We start from the raw sequence: 23,136 nt of genomic DNA on the forward strand, positions 1-23,136 counted from the left end.
CCCCCCCCCCCCCCCCCCGAAATCTACACCCATGCTGCTGCTATAACAGCAGAGGCTATCAAAGTTATGTTCCAGTTGTAAAAGGTATATTCAGGTATATTATCTTCAGGTAGAACTAGTTGTGTTGTGTAAATTGAACTATTTCCATTGTCCTTCTTGACAACAGTTGTCCTGCTGATTTGTGTAATGATACAGCTTGTGTATTTTGGGGGACTCTTAGCCACCGAAATGGTATTCACGTGGTCTTATTATGTTGATGTGTGTCTATTAGTAAAGGCATCAATGGCAGTTACTTTAGAGTATTGCGATAAAAGAAAAAAAAGCTGTTATCTGAAGTTTAAATTGCTAAGAAAATATCTACAGAAACTTTATGGAGTGAAAAACCTGGGGAAAAGAAAGATAAATCTACTCATAGTAAAGCAATCATGCTCAAAAGGAACCATCTCTGGAGAGAGACAAGAGTGACCTCCAGAGTGAGGTGCACAGACTTTCAAAGATGAGACTCGAGATGAGAAGGGATGATGAGTGATGGTGCAATTGTTGCCTTTTCTTTTTGACTTGCAGGGTCTGCTATTTTCATTAGCTGTGGTTTTTACAGTGTCTTTATTTTTAGGTAGGGCCCGGTGCTTACTCTGACTACAACTTTCTTTCTCAGTCTGTGCCGAAAGAAGTTATTACTGTTTGATTTGAAAGTTCATTCGGTCCAACTTCCAGCTACATCCAAGCCGACAGAGATAGAGGTGGGTGAAGAATTGCAGAGAGCCACAGTAAAACCAACATAAATAGTCATAGCACAGTGTTGGGACACACTGCCAGAACATCTTCGATGACATAAATCTTACAAGTCTGTTGAAGCATACTGGAGGAATGATACAGCATTTTTACAAAAGATATTCCCTCATCTGGTGTTTCGATGATGGTGATGGTGAGTGATGGTCCATAATCTTCCATAGCTCAATTGTGTTGTGATCTGATGACTGCAAAGCTCTTTTTCTCATTTCAATACTCATCAAACCATTCAGTGACCCCTCGTGCCCTGTGGATGGGGGCATTATCATCCTGACAGAGATCAGTCTCATCAGGGTAGAAATATTTTAGCGTAGAATAAAGATAATCACTCAGAATAAATTTGCATCGATTTTCAGCAACTGTTCCCTCTGACACTAGTGGACCTTCACTGGACATCCTCATTGTAGTGACAACTCACACATATTTGTACACCAGTGTACCACCAAATCCTTCAATGTGCACCCACCTTGTCACTTAGATCTGTTCGTTCTCGTCCTCTCAGTCCAACACATTCTCACTCTGACCTCGTCACATATCGACGTTTGGTCATGGACTTTCCACGTCCAGATACGACGTGCAACATACCCTGGGTGCATTAGTTGTTGACGTTCTGGGACATCCTGTCAAGTTCTGCTTGTTACATGTATTGTCTTCTTTCAAAATACACTTCTGTTTTCATAGGAAATTTACTGTTTACATACTGTCTCGTTCAAAATAAACACACTACGTTGGTACAACACTGTGAACTGATGTTTTTTTTTCCCTTCAACAACAAAAACATGAGGTTAGGTTTAGGAAAGAAGAACTGGGTTTTGCTTTAGAGTCTTATGGGTTGTGAACACTGCTCTCTCGGGTGAAGGTCAGTGTTTGTCAGAGCCATCCACCACCCCTCCCGTCCGCCCCTAGTCGCACTTTTGATGCTTTTACTTTCGTCCTTTTCCCGCCTCGTTTCCCCTGACACCACTGGACGCCGTTAAATGATCATCATGCCGATGTTAAAGGATGCCTTTTTTCATTGGTTTCTGATGCCGCAAGTCACTGCCCAAGCGCCGGATTTCAATGACTTTGCAGTGAGACCAGGCTCCATGATCCAACATCAAAATCAACTGGGTGTGCTAAGTATGTTTGTGCAGGTCACAGACCATAATCCATTGATTTATTCATATTATTCCTTTAATATGTCCCCGTCTGTAATAGGGAACATTCCTGTCTGTGTCTCTCTTACTCTCTGTATCTCACTGTGTCACACACATGCACACATAAACACATGTAGCGCATTTGGTTTTGTGGCCACAGTATCAAAGGAATCAATGACATTCAGCCACAGGCCTCAGGGTGGCATTCTTCTTTATTCAGTTAAGATTTTACAGGGGAGGAAACAGGCACTATTTACGGAAAATAGATAAATACATGGGTCTGAACCCACAAACATAAGGTCTGTGTGTGTGTGTGTGTTTGTGTGTGTGTGAGAGAGAGAGAGAGAGAGAGAGAGAGTTTATGTTTGTAGCACAGCTCCACTTCAGACGGTGTCTGTCACACTGTGGTCATTTGCATAACAGTGAGGTCACCGTCAGAGAGTGAGTGGAATGTGAATCGCCTTGCTTTCCCATCGCTCCCTCTCTGCCCATATGTGCACGCGCACACACACACACACACACACACACACCCACACACACACACAAACGGGAGCACAAATATATTAAGGCACACATGCACAGGGTGTAGAGCAGGAGACAAGAGGTGATGATCAGGGAGTGGCGAAGGGAATATATCTCTCAAATAGGTTCTGTCATCTTTTGCTCCACATGCTGAATAAATCCAGAGCGGGGACACTTTTTCAAAAGAGACCTCTCTACAATATGCGCACGGAATTACGGAAAACTCTCCCAGGTCTCTGATTAGGAAAACAGCTCAGGGCCACAACTTAACACTATAAAGTGGATTCCTTTCTATCATCTGCACTCATCTCAGTGGAGTAAATAGCTTCCTGTGGGAATTCATTAGATTGCTTTCACTTCCACCTGAAAGAGCCCTCCCTTTCAGATCAGATTAAGTGCAGGCAGAAGAGAACGCTTATGTTCTCTTGAAATCCAACCTCTTTGAGTCTTTTCTCTTTCTGAGCATTTAGATGCACCCAAGGTTAGTCCGGTTTCTCCTCAACTGCTCTTTTCTTCCCATTTTTTTCTGTCCTATTTGGCACCATTATTTCTAACTGCCAGCTCAGGAACAGCCATTCACCATGACACCAGCTTTGGCAAGGCTGATGCCACACTCCAGCATCAATAGCTTCTCTATGTCTCTTGAGGAAGTGCTCTCTCACTCTCTCGAGAGAGACAGAGCTCCAACACAGGCCCCAGACACTCCTTTTTTCATCATGTTATCAGCCACAATCTGCCTGTTTGCAGTATAAATATGCTGTTTTTTGTGTTACAACTGCTTTACAAAATGTAAGCCAGTTTAGTTGGTGTGTATATGCATTTTTCTACGTCTGTGTGTTTCACTGTCACAGTAAAAGAATGAAGTTACCTTGGCACGAGGAGAACAGGCCATATGTGGTGGTATAATACTGACAATAAAAGTTTAATGGCATCATCTGTTACTTACAGGATGTAATGTATGGCTGTACAGGGACACCAACACTCGCTTATTTCCCATCACTGTCTCCCTCTACGACTGCTTATCGCCAAGAAAAGACGCTTCAACCAAACTCTAAGTGGAAATTCCAGACTACAGTTTAAAGAATGACTATAAACACTAACATTTTCTATTCCCCTGAGCTCCTATTCCCCCAGGTTTCTCTGTACACTATACAAAAATTTCTTTCCACGAGAGTTGCTTATGTTTTTCTGCCACCTGTAACCCGATGGAAAAGTGCTCTGCAAGTCTAACCCCTCGATCTCTGCAGGTCCCAGTCTGTTATTATATTATTCACTGCACTGACCATCCTCTGAATTAAAGATACAAGCTTTGACTGCTCAGTTCTTTACAGGACAAAATGTCCTTACAGGCACACAGTAGCACGCTCTAAATTAAGCTCTGTCTTTGAAAGCACGAGTGAGCACGTACAAATGTATGTCTCTGCGTGTGTGTGTGTGTGTGTGTGTGTGTGTGTGTGTGTTTGAGAACAAGAGTATGTTAGATATATATATATTTATGAGAGTGTATGTGCATGTAAGGGCGAGTGAATAGTGCTTTCACCCCCGGTCAGCATGTGTTCTAGTGAAGCCCTGATGATGGACCAGCTCGTCCTTTGTTCCCTGTTGTTCACCCTTTGATGCCTTTGGTGCCTGGACTCTGGGGAGGGCCCTCGTCTTCCAACACAGTCTGATGAACTGTCTTAAAGTCTTTCAGGGACATATCTTTTCACTGTTCTGCTAAAAAAAAAAAACACCAGTGCTGAGCAGACTGTGTGCATCTGAACAGCAGCAGACTCAATTAGCTGAGTATGTTGTGAGATTACATTGACAAAGACGCATTGACAACTTGCTTGCAAATTCTCCGCTTTGAAGTGAAGCTCGGCTGTTTGACGGGCAAATAGCGACTGACGTGGGTGTGTGCCGGGAGTCGGCTGTTTTTAGGTTTTTCTTCAAGCATCCAGTGGATCTCCTCCTTGTGCCTGTTTCTTGGTTTGCGCAAAGATCATGTGTTTGCATAGATGGTAGCTCCCACATGCTCTTGACTTCTCTGCTGTTTCAGTGAAGCTCACCACCTTAAAGGGGCACTCCGCCAATTTTACCAACCCAGTTACCAGAATAAATATTGACATTGTACATTTCTGCAAACCCCAGATATGCAACATTTAAATGTTCATCATAGCAGATATGTTGAAGCTTAAAGTGTGGTCATGTTTAAGCATAAAAACCACTTGGTTATAGTGAGGACAAGAACATGTTTTGGCCTTAAATACCCAGTTTTGCTGCCATAGTCAGGGCTGGAAATGCAGCTATGTCTTGCTAAAAACACTCAGTTTTGGTGCCACAATTGCTGCTGGAAAGGTGGCAATATCTCACTAAAAATCACCCAGTTTTAGCACCACAAATGCGCTAGAAAAGCAGTGACATCAAGCTAAAAAAAAAAAACGCTGTTTTGTTGCCACAATCACTGTTGGAAATGCAACGGCATCTTGCTAATAAACAACCAGCTTTGGTACCTAAATCACCACTGGGAATGCCACAACATCTTGGTCACAATCACCCTGTTTTAGTGCCACAAATGCGCTAGAAAAGCAGTGACGTCTTGTTAAGAAACACCCTGTTTTGGTGCAACAATCACTGCTGAAAATGCCACACCATCTTGCTAATAAACAACCAGATTTGAGACCTAAATCACCACTGCAAATGGCTCAACATATTGGTCAAAGGCACCCAGTTTTAGTGCCACAAATGCGCTAGAAAAACAGAGATGTTTTGCTAAAAAACACCCTGTTTCGGTACCTCAATCACTACTGGAAATGCTTTGACGTCTCAGTCAAAAACAACTAGTTTTGGTGCCATAATTGCAGCTGAAAATGCCACTGCATCTCGCTTAAAAACACCCTGGACAACCTGGATCTTATTTTCACATTTTTATCCTTTATGACTATTTGCCCTAACCTTGCTTTACTCACCACCTCCATTGTAGAGAAATTGGAAACTTTTGGGTCAAAGAGTGCAAGTCTGCTAGCTTTCAAAAAAAAAATCTGTCTGAGAGTCTGACTGAAAGTAAACACAAAGAGCTGCATAGCATAACTGATCCATACTGTCAACATGCCGGCTGACTTACTTGCTGTATTCATGAATGCGTGCAGGTTTGTTTATGTCAGTCTAAGACAGGGGCTTAACTTTTGATTTAGCTTGTTTGCACAGAGAGGCAGTGGTTGAATGCAACACGATGGTTCGTGTCTGCAAGTTTGCAACCTGCACAAATAAAATGACAAGGTAGTACACACTGTGCAGTTTTCATTGCTGCCGCTATACAATAAAGGAAGACCTTATAGAGAGATTCCCAGACGACTACTTTCTGTGTTTACTCTCAGTCAGACATAAAAGCAAGTATTTCATAAGATTTGTGTTAAATTGAAGCTTTTTGGAAAACTAGGAGGCTTGTGCTTCTTGCTCTTACCACAGCCTGCATTTTCCCAAATCTCTTCAACAGAGGCGTGAGTAAAACTTTATCTCGACCAGTAGTCATAGGGAAAAAAAATATGAGGATTTCACCCAGCTTGACAAATGCTATAATTCCACTGTAAGCACGACCATAAATGCTTCAAGTGTGGACTGGAGAGGCAGACACAATTATACTGATAATACTCATGTGAAACTGACTTTGCCTTCTGGCCATTTAGTCTCAGTTCACAGTAGCTCCAGTAATTATTGCCAATCAACCCAATCGCCAGAATAAAAGTTGGCATTGGGCATTTCTGCAAACCACAGATATGTTACATTTGTGTGTTATTATGTACCACTGTGGGTAACATGTGGTTAAGTTAAATCACAAAAACCTCTTGGTTATGTTTAGGAATAGATTATGTCATGTCACATCATTTGGCCTAAAACACCTGGCTTTGGTGGCACTATTCCGGCTGGAAATGCAGTGATGATCCTTAAAAAGACGTTGCTTTTCATGGCACTATCCTGACTGGAAATGCAGCCTTGTCTCTGTAAAAAAAACAAAAAAAAAAAACTTTTAGTTGGAAACGCAGCAATGTCTCTGTAAAAAAACAAATGCTTTTGTGGCACTATCCCAGCTGGAAACACAGTATTGTCTACGTAAAAAGCAAGTGATTTTCATGGCACTATCCCAACCAGAAACACAGTGATGTCTTGGTAAAAAACAGATTCTTTTCATGGCACTATCTTGACTGGGACTGCAGCCTTGTCCCTGAAAAAACCCAACCCCTTTTAGCTAGAAATGCAGCAATGTCTCAGTTATAAAAGATATGCTTTTCATGGCACTATTCTGGCTGGAAACACAGTGATGTCTTGGTAAAAAAACAAACACTTTTCATGGCACTATTCTGGCTGGAAACACAGTGATGTCTTGGTAAAAAACAAACACTTTTCATGGCACTATTCTGGCTGGAAACACAGTGATGTCTTGGTAAAAATCAGCCCCTTTTTGTAGCACTATCCCAGCTGGAAACACAGTGACATCTTGGTAAAAAAACCCAGATACTTTTCATGGCACTATTCTGGCTGGAAACACAGTGATGTCTTTGTAAAAAAAAAAGCCCACTTTAGCTGGAAATGCAGCAATGTCTTAGTAAAAAACAATTGCTTTTCGTGGCACTGTCCTGGCTGGAAACACAGTGGCATCTTGATAAAAAAACAGATACTTTTCATGGCACTTTCCCGGCTGGAAATACATACATGTCTTGGAAAAAAACAAACAAACCCAAAAGTCTTCTTTTTGTGGCACTACCCCAACTGAAAATACAGAAATGTCTCTGTAAAAAACAACTATTTTTGTGACACCATCCCACTTCTGAATGCAGCAATGTGTTGGTAAACAATGTCTTTGTAAAAAAAAAAAAAAAACACTTTTCCTGGCAATATCCCTGATGGAAACATAGCAACAGGTTGCTAAAAACACCCACATTTGGTGGCTAAAAAGCTACTGTAAACACAGTGTTGACTTGCTAAAAACAGTTTTGTTGTTTGTTGCTCTCTGACAGTGGTCTGAGGCTTGGTAGGCATCTTGCCTTGGTGTAATGCCATCCACCATGTCCTCCACCTCACATGACAGAGTCAGCTCATTTACTGTGACACTTCAGAAACACTGGATATCTATGGAACATACCATATCTGTGGTTTGCAGAAACATACAATGCCAACATTTTCTCATGGGGACTGGGCTTTTCAGGTGACCCTATGGTTGTATTATTTTTGTCACTTTGATAAAAAATATTTCAAAATGTTTTACTTTTCTGGAATATATTCTCTGAATAAAAGATCCAAAGTAATAATCCTATTGTAGCCTATGGTTACTATAATAATACCAATGTGGGCGTGAGTGTGTGCCAGTTTGCGGGTGTGTGTGTGTGTGTGAGAGAGAGAGAGAGAGAGAGAGAGAGAGAGACACACACAGAGAGCAGTATCTAGTCTGTATCCAGTAACAGCTGGTGGTGTCGGGGCGTAATGACCTTTTGTCTCCCGGCGGTCAGGTACGGAGAGGGGGGCGGAGATTCAGAAGGAGCCGCTTCATATCGGACTGGTCCCGGCGTCCCGGACGAACAAATGGCCGTGAACCGACAGAGAGGGAGAGTGTGATCCAGGTTTCTTTTTCTTTTCTCTGTACGATCACACTGAGGGACATCTCAAATGTCCACGTAGGAGGTGAGAGAGGGCAAGAAGCGCTCTTTATCCTCACACTCAGAACATTTCATCCATCTGGCAGGAGAATGGGAGAGTCCTGTTGACACCACGGAGAGATACACGCTGAGACCGACTATGGCTGTGGACGGTAGGAGCGCTTACTATTGCTTTCACTGGAGCATGTAACAAGCGTCACAGTGTCCATACAGGGACTCAGCAATGAGTTCACAGTGACCTTACAGTACTTTGAGATTTTTTTTTATTAATCGCACATTAGACCACATTAGGGGGGCATGTGCTTATTCTGCAATGTAATAATACTGTTATTGTAAAACGGACTGAGTTATGGTTCATCAGAAGCCTTACTGTAAGCTGCAGAGATCACAAAAGCCTGCAATTAATGATAACCTGCAGGATCTCCATTATCCTAAACAAAAATCATCTAAATTGCATCTGACAGGATATCAGATGCTGTCAAGCCAAAGTGTGACTCTGAATTTTACATAATCCTCTCTGAAACTCATGAATGACCCACAGAGCTGAAAGGCATCTAAATAAGCTTTTCACTGATGCAGTGTTGTGGAGTATTTTCATTGTAGCCCTTAAATTATTCTGTGTACTGTAAAGGGAACTAGTTCAGTGTTTATCATGGTCTGTTTGTACCTGACAGTCTGTATTTGTGGGCCAGCACCTGCCTCACCTGGATAAATTACAGCTGGGGATTATAACAATGAGGCGGCAGTCTTTGTTCCTCATTCTTTTGTTTGACTGATAATAGAGACAAAACGCTGTAAACAGATGTGCTTTTGATACAAAAGTAAATATTGCGTTCTGCTGTGATGTTTGAAATCAAAGGAGTCGAGCCCCAGAGCTTGACCGAGGATCATTGTCATTTGTTTGTAATAAAATTTCTGCAGTACATCCTAACGGTCATCCATTTTACCCAACTAAAAACCCAAACTAAAGTAAAATTTAAAAAGCTTGAACTATATATGCAAATATGCATGGTTTTTTTTAAGCGTAGATTAGAGAAATGTAGATTTCTCTTTTGTGGTTTGGATTGGGGCTGCAAATAACAGTACTTTGGTCAATAACATGTCAGAAAATAGTGAAAAATGCCCATCAGAGAATTGTAAAGCCCAAGATTACATCCTCAAATTCCTCTTTTTGTGTGACCGACAGTCCAAATCCTAATTTCATAGTCGTTGTGTTATAAAACAGAGAAAAGCAGCAAATTGTCACATTTGAGAAGCTGGAAACAGAGCTTGTCTGGTAATTTTGCTTGAAAAATCACTGAAACTGGGGTGCCGGTGACTTAGTGGTAGAGCAGGCGCCCCATGTACAAGGCTGTTGCTGCGGCAGCCCAGGTTCGACTCCAGCCTGTGGCCCTTTGCTGCATGTCACTCCCTCTCTCTCTCTCTCTCTCTCTCTCTCTCTCTCTCTCTCCCCCCTTCACACTTGTCTGTCCTATCCATTAAAGGCTAAAAAGCCCCCAAAAATACCTAAAAAAGAAAAATCACTGAAACTATTGAGATTTTTTTTTTTTTTAAATAGTTGATTAATTACCAGTTTGATGTCATTCAAACATCACATGAGAGAGCATGAAACTGATCTTTACCAGATGAGGTCACATTCATGTCACTTCAGCTTAAAAAACGTATCTGTTTTCAGGCCCCTGAGATATCTTACCCACTTCTCCAGCTTCAGGGACAAAGCTGAATATCCATGAATATACTGCGCATAAAAAGCTCCTGAATATTTCTGTATTGTTTGTCTCATTGCTGTTGTTGTCCTGTCCCTTTTTCTTCCCTGTGCTTGGTTGGCTGGTGTTTGCTCCAGGCTAACTAACTTAAGTGAAGCCTAATCAGAGGCTCTCTCTGCTCAAGGGCAATAACGCGTGTGAGAGCATCAGTGTGGTGCCAATGCCAAGTGTGTTTTCCATCTGTCCTCTGTCTACCGAGGCAGGTTAGCTCTTCATTAGCATGGCTGCAGGTAGGACACTCAGTCAGATATGCATATATGCCCAGTGACACATTGGGCTATCTATAATTAATCCAAAGTTTACTTAAGCATCATTAATTTACTCAGCGCCTTGGGCGTTGATGCCATGCTGACAGTGTGCTGTGCCACTTTAACTTTAAAGACTGTTGGTCCAATAAGACTGTAGCGCTGTTTGAGGACACGCACGTGGTTTGATTTGCAACCAACAACCAGAAGCAGGGACCCATAAGATTTACGAATATTTCTCATTTGCATGTTACAGCACAGACTGTTGTAAGAGAGCAGATTTTAAAAAATGTTTTATGCCATTTTATGCAGAACTGGATAACAATTGGTGGGAATGTAATCAATATAAAAGTTAAAGGTGTAGTGTGTAGGATGTAGGTGGATTTATTGGCAGAAATGGAGTATTATATAATAAGTATTTTTTCTTGAGTATATAATCACCTGAAAATAAGAAACATTGTGTTTTTGTTACCTCAGAATGAGCCGTTTATATCTTCATATCTACATAGGGAGCGAGCCCTCGCCTGTGGAGATTACCATGTTGCGCTGCCGTGTTTCTACAGTAACCCAGAGTGGACAAATCAAAAACTGGCTCAAATTAGGGCCATTTTCATTTTTCGCTTTGGTCACTGTAGTTAGCAGCTGCTCCGCGATGAGTGTCGGAGAAGCACTGATTTTTATTACCTTGAAACAGTTTTATTCAGTGTTTTAACTAGTCAATTTGTTTTAGGGAGGAAGAGACCTCTGAGGATAATTTGGCTCCCGCGAAATCTCCTGATCTGGATCTTAAATTATAAGAGAAAAAAGGTGAACACACATAAGCAGGTCTCAGCGAACAGTGTTTGAGAAACACTGATTTGTAACTGCTTTATTCGGTGTTTTTACTGGTTTAATTCACTGGGTGCGTTTGTTTCGGAGGAGGAAACATCTGTGGATAATTCGGCTCATGGTAAAAACCTCCTGAATGTTTGGATCATAAATAAGGTGAGCACATATTAGCAGGTGCTAGGCGAGCAGCCTGTCTGCAATAAGCCAAAGAGAGTTGGGGAAACACTGATTTGTAAACTGAAACTTCTTTATTTACTGTTTTTATCACCTAGTCTGTTTGTTTTGGAGAGGGAGAGACCTCTGGGGATAATCTGGCTCCTGGTAAAAACTTCCCGAACAATGAACACTGAAGAAATTCTAACCGGGAGTAGTTTCAGCCACTAAATCCCCCTAAATCTTACACACTGTTCCTTTGACTCTCTAATGAAAAATAGACACACAAATCCATTATTCCATCCTCAAAATATAGAGAGAGCAAAATCAAACTATTCCACATTTCACCGTGAGGCATCATGCGTCCCAGTTTCATAACTGTGAATGTTTTATGTTGTGTATGTGCAGCGTGATAGCTGAGTTGATTGGTAATGTTCACATTGATTTCCATTTGTCAGGAGGTTGTTGTTTCATTGTCAGGTGGTTTGTCGGCTGCAGGCCTGTGACTCTATCAGTTACCAGGACTGATCTGCATTAATAGACACTATTTGTCTCATCTTCATGTAAATTGCAGAGAGAATTACATTTTTCGTCTTGCTGCCTGCCGCACTGCGAGTCACGCTATATAATTATGCCCCCTCTATGTTTTGGCCATTCAGAGTGGATGAAATGCATCAGACGTTTGCTTGAATCGCCCAGGACATCTGGCTGCATTGTCATATCTGAGATAAGCAACCATACAAATGATGCTACTGGGCCACTGTATTGTCCAGTGCTCGTCATCCAGGAGTTGGGTTTGTTTTTTTTTCAGAGGAGGAAGAGAGAGAGAGCAGCATGATCCATCCCCTATTCACATCAAAAATAGGCATGGGGGCAACCCAGCGTGTGTGCATGTGTGTGTGTGTGTGTGTGTGTGTGTGTGTTTCCACTTCAAGAGGCAGGCCTGGCTAAGCCCAGCATGCAGGATATCCAAAGATTTTGGCCTGGGTAGAGAATGCCAGGGTGGCCTCCATCCATCCGTACACTGCTAGACATATGTGCTCACCATCAACCTGACAGGCTCGCATGGAGACGAGCAAACAGCTGGATCCGAATCCAAAAGCAGCCTATTTATTTGTCTCAACCCCCGTGTCTCTCTGGGCATGTGGGTAGATAGCCCGCTGTAGGAGGGTCGATGGTGTCTACTCGCTGTCTACATAATGGACATGTGAGTAGGAAGGGGGCTAACAGATGTAGAGAAGTGTGTGTACAGTCTCCCAAACGTAGAGGATTTAATAGGATTTTCCATCTTAAAAGACAGTTAAATCACAAAAAAAAGAAAAACACTGACGCCTCTTATTAAAAAAAAGTACACATGATGGATTAATTGCTTGTAGTCGTCTTAGAAATCCTAATTTTGTCCTAATGTAGAAATAATTACATCTTCCATGTTGGTCTTGTGTGTAGGAAAACTATCAGCTGTCTAGATTGTTGTTAACCCTTTCCTCAAATCCTCCACAGCACACAAACACGCCCTTTCTTCACATCAGGTCACAAAGTCATCTGCTCGCTCAACTGTGAAATAATCGCCCCTTTCCAGTGGGGCGCTCCTGCTATGCCACAGGATTCCAATCTGTACGCGTGCGTGTGGGTGCGTGCGTGTGTTTGGGTCCATGTTTGTGTTGATGTTTGTGTGTGTGAACATGTAGATGAAGCAGAGGGGAAGCCAGCACCTCAGTGGGTGGGACGATGGGGGAGGCGGGGGTGTGGATTGTTAGCTTTACACAGACAAATACACCCTTTGTTGTTTCCCTGGCATGTGTTACGTTGCCTGCTGGAGACAGCGTCCATTTGGCGCAATTGGTGTTGGAGCCAAATGTGTTTCTGGCCTCTGTGGTAAAGTAATGCGGTAATAGTCTGTTAACCCTCTCAGTTACAGCGGGCAAAATGGGGTTATACAGCAATTTCATGTGCGTGTAAGAGAGCATGCAAGCTGTTAACCTCTCTCCCCTGTCCATCGTCATCCCTTTCCTCCCCACAGCAGGGAGTGTGTCACTCAATATAATGCATGGAGAATCCTTTTGAACACACACACGCACACACGCCCTCCTGTCATCCATCATCAACTCTCTGATCCACCGCAGCCCTGCAGCTGCACCTGGCCTGAGCCTGTGGATTTTAGACCCTGAGAGAGACGAATAAAGACAAAGTGGACGGAGGCAGAGAGGAGACAAAGAGGGATGTGTTTGTATAAACTGCTTCAGTGTCTGAAATTCTCTAAATGTCCTGACAAGAGTGATGAAGACTGACTGGAGAAGTGCTCATAAATTGTTCCCTCAGTTGAATGACATTTTGAGGCCCAGACACACAAAACTAGCGGCAAGAAAGGCCGACTGTTGCATCGCCTCACGTCGCCTGTGTCTCAGCCAGAGTTGCACTTGAACATGGCCAACCAGCACGTACGTTCTGCTCCTGCTTGAGGGGAAATAACCCCATAGCAGCAGGCGGCAATAGACTTTATTCGTCATTCAAAAAGGGAAACGGGGAGACCACCAGGACAGAGTCAATAAGCTCGTCAGCCAGTTAGCACATTAACAACACAACCCCATGTTGAAAGAACAGAGCGCTAGTGAACACTAACATGAACCATTTCTACTAAAGAGCTCCTAGTCGCCACTAGTTCTTTGATGTCTATGATTCAACATGCTGAATCGGGTAATAAAAAGCCAATGATGGCCGACTAGTGCCAACATTGAGACACGCTGCAAAAACTACAGCAAGATGATCACTGACGGCCTGACACTGACTGGTTTGGTGTGTCAGGGTGTTTAAGGGATATGTGATTTTTATTGTGTGTGCAATCACTCTTTGAAAAGACAAAATGTGTTCCGGCACAACTACACAAAGTTTAGGGGATGAAAGTTGCATGAAGAAATCAGTCTATAATCTGTGATCGATAATAATTTTAGTTTGTCTCTCTAAAATTTCCTTTGAAATCTGGATGACTGTGCGACAGCTTAAAGGAGTTCTCCCCCAATTTAATAATTTTATTAATTGCACTCCTTAAACATGATTGCACTGATGATGAACAGCTTAAAATAAAAGTGACCAGAATGCAACAGAACCAGAGATGTAGTCTTTTTCATGCCACATATTCTTGTAAATATTCAGAGCAACAACAACAGTAATAATAAAAATAAAGTCTTTATTGCCCACAAATTTGGAAATATGCCTTTGGCTTCACAGGTGGATAAAAATATCCTAGTGAAATCACAATACATACAATAAATAACATAACATGCACAGTACAGACAACAGTAACAATGGTTCTGGTGCAAGAAATGTGTATATAGTTATTGCTTTTTGTGTGAAAGGTATTTTATAAATGTTCTTGGTTGCTGCAGCAACTCGTCTTCCCGAGAGCAGGTTTATGAATGTTTTAAAAAGGGGATGAGGTAGGTGCCCATACCGGGGGCAACTGTGGCTCAGAGGTAGAGTGGGTTGTGCACTCGAATCCACAGCGGTTCAATCCCTGGCTCCCCCAGTCTGCATGTTCAGCGGTGTGTGAGTGTGTTAATGGGTGAATGTGACTCATTATGTAAAAAAGGCTTTGAGTGGTCAGATGACTAGAAAGGGGCTATACGAGTGCAGGTTCATACCGTGTTCACATATTAGGAGTTAAAACACTTTCACAAGACTTCTTTAAATGGGGAAAGGAAGAGGACACCTTTAACCACAATGTAACTCAACCACTGACAGTTTGGTTAGAGATTCAGGTGTGCTATGCTAGTGGCAGCTAATGTAGCCTCTAGCCTCAAACAGAGACGAGGAGCAGGTTACAGAGGTCTGGTAAACTCCCTGACTGCAGTGACATCATTTGAAGTTATTATTGTGGCCAAAACTATGGAAATAAGACCAAAATACACAGGAATTATCCTTAAAGGAACCCATGTTGTATCTCAGGATACAGGTCGTTGGGATTGCTTGCAGTTATAGAAATGCCGTAATCAAATTTTTTACAGAGTTGGTGTTGATGGAGAACTTTACAAATGAGTTATTGATCTAATGGATTTGTCAAGTGGCCCTCTCAGACCGTCCGCCAACCGTTTTGACCTCTGACCCAGTGTGCAGGGGTGGACGGAGGATGATTAAGTAGATAAACATTTATGCTCTAGTCCTACAGGCCTCTCAGAGATTGATGAAGTGGTAAAAGAGCAGAGTCCGCTTCAGCATAAATCAGCAGTGGATTAACAGGAAGGAACAGGAGTGTGGTAGATTCTTGGATTCTGTTCTGAGGCGTCACACTTCAACTGTCTCATCCAGTAACCTTGCCATCCTGTTAATACTTCCAGAAATGACAAGGCTTCACTGTTCTGATCCAGTGCCCTTGTCCCGGGTCCGACTTCTCCCCCCTCCTTCCTTCCTTCCTACTTCCTCTCCCTGAATTAGAGTGCGCACAGGCCCATATCCAATTTCTCTCCTTTAATTAGCCTTCTGCGCAGGGAGAGGGATCAGGGGAGAGGGCCTGAAAGGGTACAGGGATGGATGAAAAAGAGAAATGTAATTTTTCTGAAGGATTGCGCTAATTAGGTATAATTTCATACAGGGGTTGTATCCCTCATGTACCGCACTGTTGTTACTTACTGACTTAATACATACAAACTCAATCACTGTCTCTTTCTCCGTCTCCTTCTCGCTGAATTTTTTCCTGCTTAATCAGTTTAATCAATGTGTTTTGGCCTCTCAGATAAAGTATTTGTGTACTTTTATTTTAAGCTATAATTATGCTAATGGAATTGTAATGACTCAATTTACCATTTATGAATATTGTCCATTGTTGCTTTCCATCATTACCATCTGTCCTGAGAAAATGAGATAGCGCCAAACGTGATGAGGCCACGTTCCACTAATATCCTCACGTCCTCCGCCTCATCCTTGGCCAGATGTCTTTCAGCCCGCAGTTTCAAGGAGAGCAGTCAACCTTTCCCCCCACTCGCCATCCCTCCCATTAGAGTCTGCTAAACAAACAGTCTAATTAAGTGTGGCCTCGTGCGATAGGGTAAGCTCGGAGCTTTTCACTCTTTGTTAATAGGTTGGCCTGCTCCTCCTACCGAGTGCCGGGGGTCAGTGGAGCCTGTGGTGCAGATTGCCCATTAAACCAAATGGCTAATGGCTCCAGCTACACCATAACAAGGCAGACATCCTTACACACTCAGGAGCACGAGTCACGTTCACCCGCCCGCAAAAGCAATTACATTGCCATTTGCAATCTTGTAGCATGATCTGCGACAGGTTTGATCTGCATGTGAGATAGTTTATATGCATACACAAAATGTATGTGTGCATATAAGTGTGTGTGTGTTTGTCTGACTTTGAAATTGAACATGTTTTAGACTCATTCCACTCATCGGTCATACCTCTTCCAAAAATAGAAATCAATTTTGCTTTCTGTCTTCTCTTATCAGCCTTTTAGCCGTTCCCTTTCTCTCTTCCCCTCCTCTTGCTGCTCTAGCCTATATTTCACACACTTAAAAAAAATAAAAAATCGTCCGACCTCCATACGGTTCACCTTCTGTTGCGTACTTCTTTGTGCACATTCCACTGTCTTTCTCTCCCCTCTCGTGCTGCGTCCCCTGATGTGCGTTGTAATAGCACCCTGTGAATATATACGGCTCTGACAGGGTCTATGGCCTCCTCTGGCTGTCACAGTGCTGCTCGAATGGGCCCTCAATTTACCATGTCAATAGGCAGCCAAGTGTCAGCGTGTCAATTCCACAGACGAGGTGGGGAGAAAGAGTTGTTTAAATGCAGCTCAACTCTCTGCGACTCTCTTTAACCTCTGGAACTAACATTCTTCCTTCATTACAGCTTTTTTCCTCACGCTCTCATTGCATTTGTTCTCAGCTGTTCCCATCCCCATTTCATCTGTCTTTCTTTCTCAAATCTTTTAATTGAGCATTACAGCATTACAGACAATAAGCAATAGCACATCTAAGAGGTCAGAATGAACTGGTCTCTGATTTCATATTCAAGGCATACAAACTTTTATAAGAACACAAGGCAAGCTACTTCTTCGACCCGACCTTCCCATATTCATTAACTCCTCCCATCTACGTTCCCAATCCTTCACAGTGGTTACGGAAAAAGACAGAAGAGTGAGGCAGATACTGTTTTCACCCAGTTGTCCTCAGAAAACAATGGCTATTCACACCTGGATGTATATTCCTTGACATCCAAGCAACGTTTAAGTTTGTCGGCCTGTAGTGTGACAAATAACACACATGCCAGTAGCGCTTTGTAAACAATAGCAATGGCATAGCATGACAGCAATAACAATTACTTACCATCCCTGTTATATGGCGGCTGATCTTGTCCTCTGCTCGGAGGGTAAGGAGCTCCCAGACCTCCTTGTTTTCCCAATTTGCTGCCATTCTCAGCCGCTCTTCTTCTTGTTTGAGTCAGCTGCTAACTACTAACAGCTACTTTTTAAATCTCCCATGGGCGGGTGGCACGCATAAAAGTTAAAAATGTCATCCATGTTGCCCATGATCCCATCCTTTTGGCTGTTCCATTTATACAGACATTGTTTTGGTGCTGTTAGTACCTCTGTTCCCGACTTAGAGGCGGGGCAACTTTGTCCAACCATTTCAGCAGTTGTGCCTTATATACAAAACGGCGAGACGGCAAGGCATCATGATATCCTCCTGAGACCCTGCGTCCTCATATGAGGACCTTACATTTTGGGTTTACTTGACCTCATACTTCATTCTGTTAAAGTTAGGCCTATTGTCCTCATTCGTGGACACTTTTTTTTCCCCATCTAGTGGCCCTGGCGGAGCGCCAAGAAGATGATCACACTTGACTATCTCGAGGAAGTAAAAGATGTTTCCATTGGTGAACATGCGGAAGGATAATTTTCACAATCCACAAATCCATGTAAAAACAAGATGGCAGCCATCTCTGCCAAGTCAAGGTCCAAAACCTGATCAAATTTTATGGTTAAAACTTGTTTATTTATGATTAATAATGTTTGTGGTTGGATATGACAACAAATTTGACCAGTTTTAGTGACAGTAACAAGCTAAGACACTGTTAATAAGGAATTTTTTGTTAATTTCTAATTTCTAGGACACTGGGACTTTATTGTTGTTGACAGTGTTTAGTTTTTTATACTTATCAGGTCCTACTGATGCCTATAGCTAGGAGAAACTGAAAATGCATACCAATCAAAAGTTCAGGTTTCAGGAGGATATTCCCAATTTGAACAGGCAGTATAAACGGGGCTAGTGACTCACACAGTACTCTGACTCCTGTGTGAAGGCTCTGTGCTAAACATCCTCACCCACTACATCCTACTATCTCTGTCTTTATACTACATCACCTGACTTTCTAACAGTGCATTTGTTTTTTCTTGTAAATTCATCACTTTAATTTCAGAGAATAACCAAGATCCGCCAGTACTAGCTCTTACCATGACCTCCTTTGCTTAATCCTAACCCCTTCCGACCTCGACCATAGATTTAAAAAAGAATTGATATAACTACAGTGACGCCACCCATTGGTGTGTGGACTCCCATGCTGAAGCCTCAAGTTTAGCATATCGTCCGTCGCCATCTTAATATTTTGGAGCCAGAGGTGACCATAATCGGGCGAGAGGATGGCGTAGTGGAGGAGTGAGGGGTGGATCTGACTGAGAACCCGAGGACACTATCAGCAGACAGCCTGTCGCTCAAAGAAGCCCGCCCTTAATTATGCATAACCTTAAGTCTTAGTAAAATGTAAAGTCTTGAGTTATATAAAAATTCACCCACTCTACAATTGTCATCAAGGGGGAAATTAGCTATAGAGACAAAAAAAAACTTTTTCGTAGCAGGCTGTAAACATGTTTATTTCTGCTGTAAAGTTGGGCATTTTAACATGGGGGTCTATGGGTGGACATTCATGAAACTGCAGTTAATGGCACTTTCATGTTGACTTTATATTTTCAGCCCGGAGGTACCCACTTGACCCCGATGTGTCAATGTGACGAGCGTTAGCCAATCACAGCAAGCAGTGGGATCCATAACACATCATAACGATGGGTGTAAACAGCCAAATAGCAGCTGTGTTACTATTGTCATTGGAGCACAAATAGACACTCTGATTAAGTAATTAGCAAAATAAATAAATAAATAAAATAAAATAAAATAAAATAAAATTAAATTAAATTAAATTAAATTAAATTAAGTGAAATGAAAATAAAATAAAACAAAATAAAATAAAATAAAATATAGTAATTAACTAAAATTAAATAAATCAATCAAATAAAAAACAGTGAGTGGAATAAATAATACCAATACCAGTTAGGAGGAGAATATGTACATTCAGCTGACTTTAGTGTGGACAAAAAAAGGAAAAAGAGTGAAGGCTCTGGCCAAGAACATGTTGTTTTATCACTGGGAAGTCCTGTGCTGCAGGTGGTGGGACTCCAGATAAGACTGTGATAGGGTTCAGGGTTAAGGTTAATGCCAAATTCTGTCTAAAATATCTTGAATATTTGATGCCAGAAATCTGTTCAATTTGGACCGGACCAGAACATTCTCACCTCCATCCCATCGTCTTATTTTTCTGCAACATTCCTCTCTCTAAGCTCTCTCTTGTCATCCCCCTGCGGTATCTCTCTGGAGTAACATTAAAAAGAGCCCCTCTCCAATTACGTCAATCCCACCATCCTTTGCATGCTCATTAAAATGTTTCCCTTTTTCCCCTCCCAAACTCACTGAGCCCAGAGGAAGCTCTGGCTGAGATATATAAAAGCCATATGGCACTCTCAAGAAATGCCTCACGCCATGTCAAATATATATTGCAAAGGTTTATAACGTGCGCTCCAGCCACATGGATATTTAAGTAGTTTAATGTGACATGCAGGTTGCTGTTTGCGTGTACATATAATCTGATTTTCTGCCTTTTAGCCACAAAAAAAAAAGAACTGACTGTGATTTTCTTAATGTCACAGCCCAGAAAATGTCCTGGAGGCTGAACAGAAGAGATCCTTTTTTGCCTAAATGTAACCCACTACCTCATGTGCCCTGCCTGACTTCCTATTAAATGATTCATTCTCAGAAAGAGACTGGGGCTATGATGCCAGAGCCGCTTATGAAACATCTACAGATCATATTTAACAAAAGAAATATATTTCACTTTGATCTGCGTCTTTATTTGGAGTTTCAAACCTGTAGCTCAAGCGAGAATTCTTATTTCTTGATGTCACTGTTTTTCTTTTTACCCCAGTTTTCTTTGGATTTGTGGTGGTTTTAATCCTTTACTTTGGTCTTTTGCTTCCTTTACATCAAGTGGTGGGAAAACTGGCTGTGCGCTCTTTGTGTACAATAATGCTCTTTAGAGCGTCTGCACCCTTTTGACCTGATTTTGTTGAAATCCACTGAGACATGTGGCTGTTGTACCTTATCCGTAGATTAGGAGGGATTTGTCCCGTAAAAGTGGGAGATAGAGGCAGCGGGATGTGATCGCCTGAGTGCTGCATTGGTCACAAAGGCTGTAGGAATGAAAGACAGAAAAATCCACATTGTACAGCCATGTGTATTTTGACTCTGTGAGCACCCAGGGCAATGTAAGACTTTTGCAGCTCTTGACAGTCCCTTTAAGGAATAAAAGCCATCAGTTTGCATCCCAATGTATCGCCCTGAAAGCAAGTCCTTACTTCTCATTTTATTTCATCTGATTTTGACTTTTCCTCCGGTCCTGTTACGGCATTTTTATAGAACTTTGCCCCAGAAATAGTTGTTATATTGAGCTTGGAATGACAGACGTTAAAGTAGAAGCAAGACCGAAGCATTGTCGCGGGAGGCAGCCGAGGTTACAGGGCTGTCAGTCAGAGTTAGTGGGGGCGGGCTCTAAGCTGTCATCCCAGCGTTACGGTCTCGCCCTACATATCAGGTCACTGGTGCTCTGCAGGCTTTGGGTCTTGGCAGGAGCAAACACACACAAGCCGACACACATACTTCCACACACATAACTCATCATACATACAGTTCATGCACTCGCGCACACATTTGCACTCGCGGGCCACCAACTGTGGCACAGAGACAGATCTTCCCGCTGGGAATAAAAACTGACACAAGTCACGTATTAAGTTTGCAAGAATCTTTGTGTCATCAAAAGATGGAAGAAGAGCTTTTCAGAAAGGATCAACAGAGACGAGACAGACAAACTTTTTACACTGGTCTAGAGGCCTATGTAATGGGTGACAGCCGAGGAAAGTGCAGTTGCTGTGCTGAGGGATATCGGGTGGGATGAGGTGCACCTAATTTGGCTGAAAGTGAAATGAGTACGGGTTGGATAATAAAGCTCTTCTCTCTTGTCCTCCCTCATCTAAAGTGAAAATGGACCACAATTAGGCAGTGCGTTAATATGAGTAGATGTAATGGCACAGACGTGAGTGTATGTTGGTGACATAGAAAGAGAAAAGGCGAGTAAATGGGGTTGCTCACGCATGTGCTATTAATGCCCCATTGTTAACATGACGTGTCTGAGGGATAATTGGGGTGTGTCTAGTTGTGTGTGTGTGTGTGTGTGTGTGTGTGTGTGTGTGTGTGTGTGCGCGCGATTGTCTGATGTCTGAGTACCAGGGTGATAATAAGGAAACGGTTCAGTGGAGTGGAAGAGAGTGTAGGAATGGGAGCTGGTTTGGTGCTGCCATGTTGGAACAGAAGTACTGAAATCAGACACACACCATGAAAAGTGGCAGCGTTAGCAAGCGTTAACAAGCGTGTTCTCGCACACATTGAAATGGACGCACACACACAGAGGCTGATTAATTGGTGGGTCTCTAAGAGGAGCCCCAAGCAGTCTCTACTGCACTGTGCCGCCTGTGAAACATCTGGCGTCATTACAAGTCAACATTAGGGGAGTTATCAATAGAGAGCTAATAGTGTTTGAAAACCTGACATTGATGGTGCGCTGTGATGTATTTGCCACCGCAAATGGGTAAAGGAAGTAATTTCTCAATCACCTAATTACATTGACTAGCTATTGTTTTTGAAGAGATTGTAGCTGTGGATGGGAGTTCAATCATACTGATGATAAGTGAGAATGTTTGGTGTTAAAATTGACAATGAAATAGACACAAAAACATTTGATGCTGATCCTATATAAGATGTGCCATGAATTTTATAAATGTCTGTGCTGGGAAGGGCAACAACAATTATTTTCATTATTTATTCCCTTTTTACATTTTTTTAATCAGTTAATTGATGAATTTACTCTAAAAAGTGAAAAAGTCCACACCCCGAATACTGTAAATTCAATTACAAAGTTGTACCACTAAGAAAAGCAACAAATACTAATTTGAGAAGCTGGAACAAGCAACTCTTCAGCATTTTTGTTTTAGAAGTTACTTTAAGGAGTTTTTAACTAGTTATAAAACAGTTTTAATTTAATACTGATGCCTGTATATGACCTACATGAGCAAACAAGGCCATCAGCAAGAGGACTGGCTATTTCTATACGGTTATTCTCAGTGCTTGCCCCCAGGTCAGATTCCCCGCAAATTCAGATGAAATAATCATAATAATCAATAATAGTCAGTAGTACGTTAGCCAGTTAAAAGAAAGCTGTAGCAGAGGTTTTATTTTTTATGTTATATTTTGTGATTATATACCACGACAGGATTAGCAAAGAGAAAAAGAAGAGAATTGATAAAAGAGCAAAACACAAAAAGCTAAAGGGGACAGTGATAGAGCACGGGTGAAAACCTCAGTCAACCTTCGTCAGTCATTCAGCAAACGGAGTGAATTGACCTTTCACTAAGCCCCGCCCCTTTGTGATGGTCCAACAAGCTGTCACAGTAAGCATGGAGCCCAAACTGTAACTAACTGCACTCCCTGAGGAAATATTATCATATTTTTGGAAAAATGAAGCAGTGATTCCAGAGAGAAGCAGACAGAGGGGTCTACAGTCTGTGTTTGAAGGATATATCCAGGATGTCAAACTGACTCAGCAGCAACAACAGGTTAAAAAGACAAAGATAGTTAGAAGCTAAAGCCGAACTATAGGCTACAGATCACAGTGTAAAAGTGAACCACCACAT

At 42.1% G+C, this 23,136-nt stretch overlaps 1 protein-coding gene across 1 annotated transcript in view; it reads left to right on the forward strand.

The window, feature by feature from the left end:
- Positions 1 to 7,861: 7,861 nt before the first annotated feature.
- samd10b (sterile alpha motif domain containing 10b) overlaps positions 7,862 to 23,136 on the forward strand; it is a 71,868-nt gene continuing 56,593 nt past the window's right edge. Inside the window, exon 1 of the mRNA XM_050066128.1 lies at positions 7,862 to 8,229. Within this exon, the coding sequence (XP_049922085.1) occupies positions 8,217 to 8,229 (13 nt within the window). The 5' untranslated portion in view covers positions 7,862 to 8,216. The remainder of the gene's footprint in view (positions 8,230 to 23,136) is intronic.

The sequence above is a fragment of the Epinephelus moara genome, chromosome 16, assembly GCF_006386435.1.
Source record: "Epinephelus moara isolate mb chromosome 16, YSFRI_EMoa_1.0, whole genome shotgun sequence".
NCBI classification, from domain to species: domain Eukaryota; kingdom Metazoa; phylum Chordata; class Actinopteri; order Perciformes; family Serranidae; genus Epinephelus; species Epinephelus moara.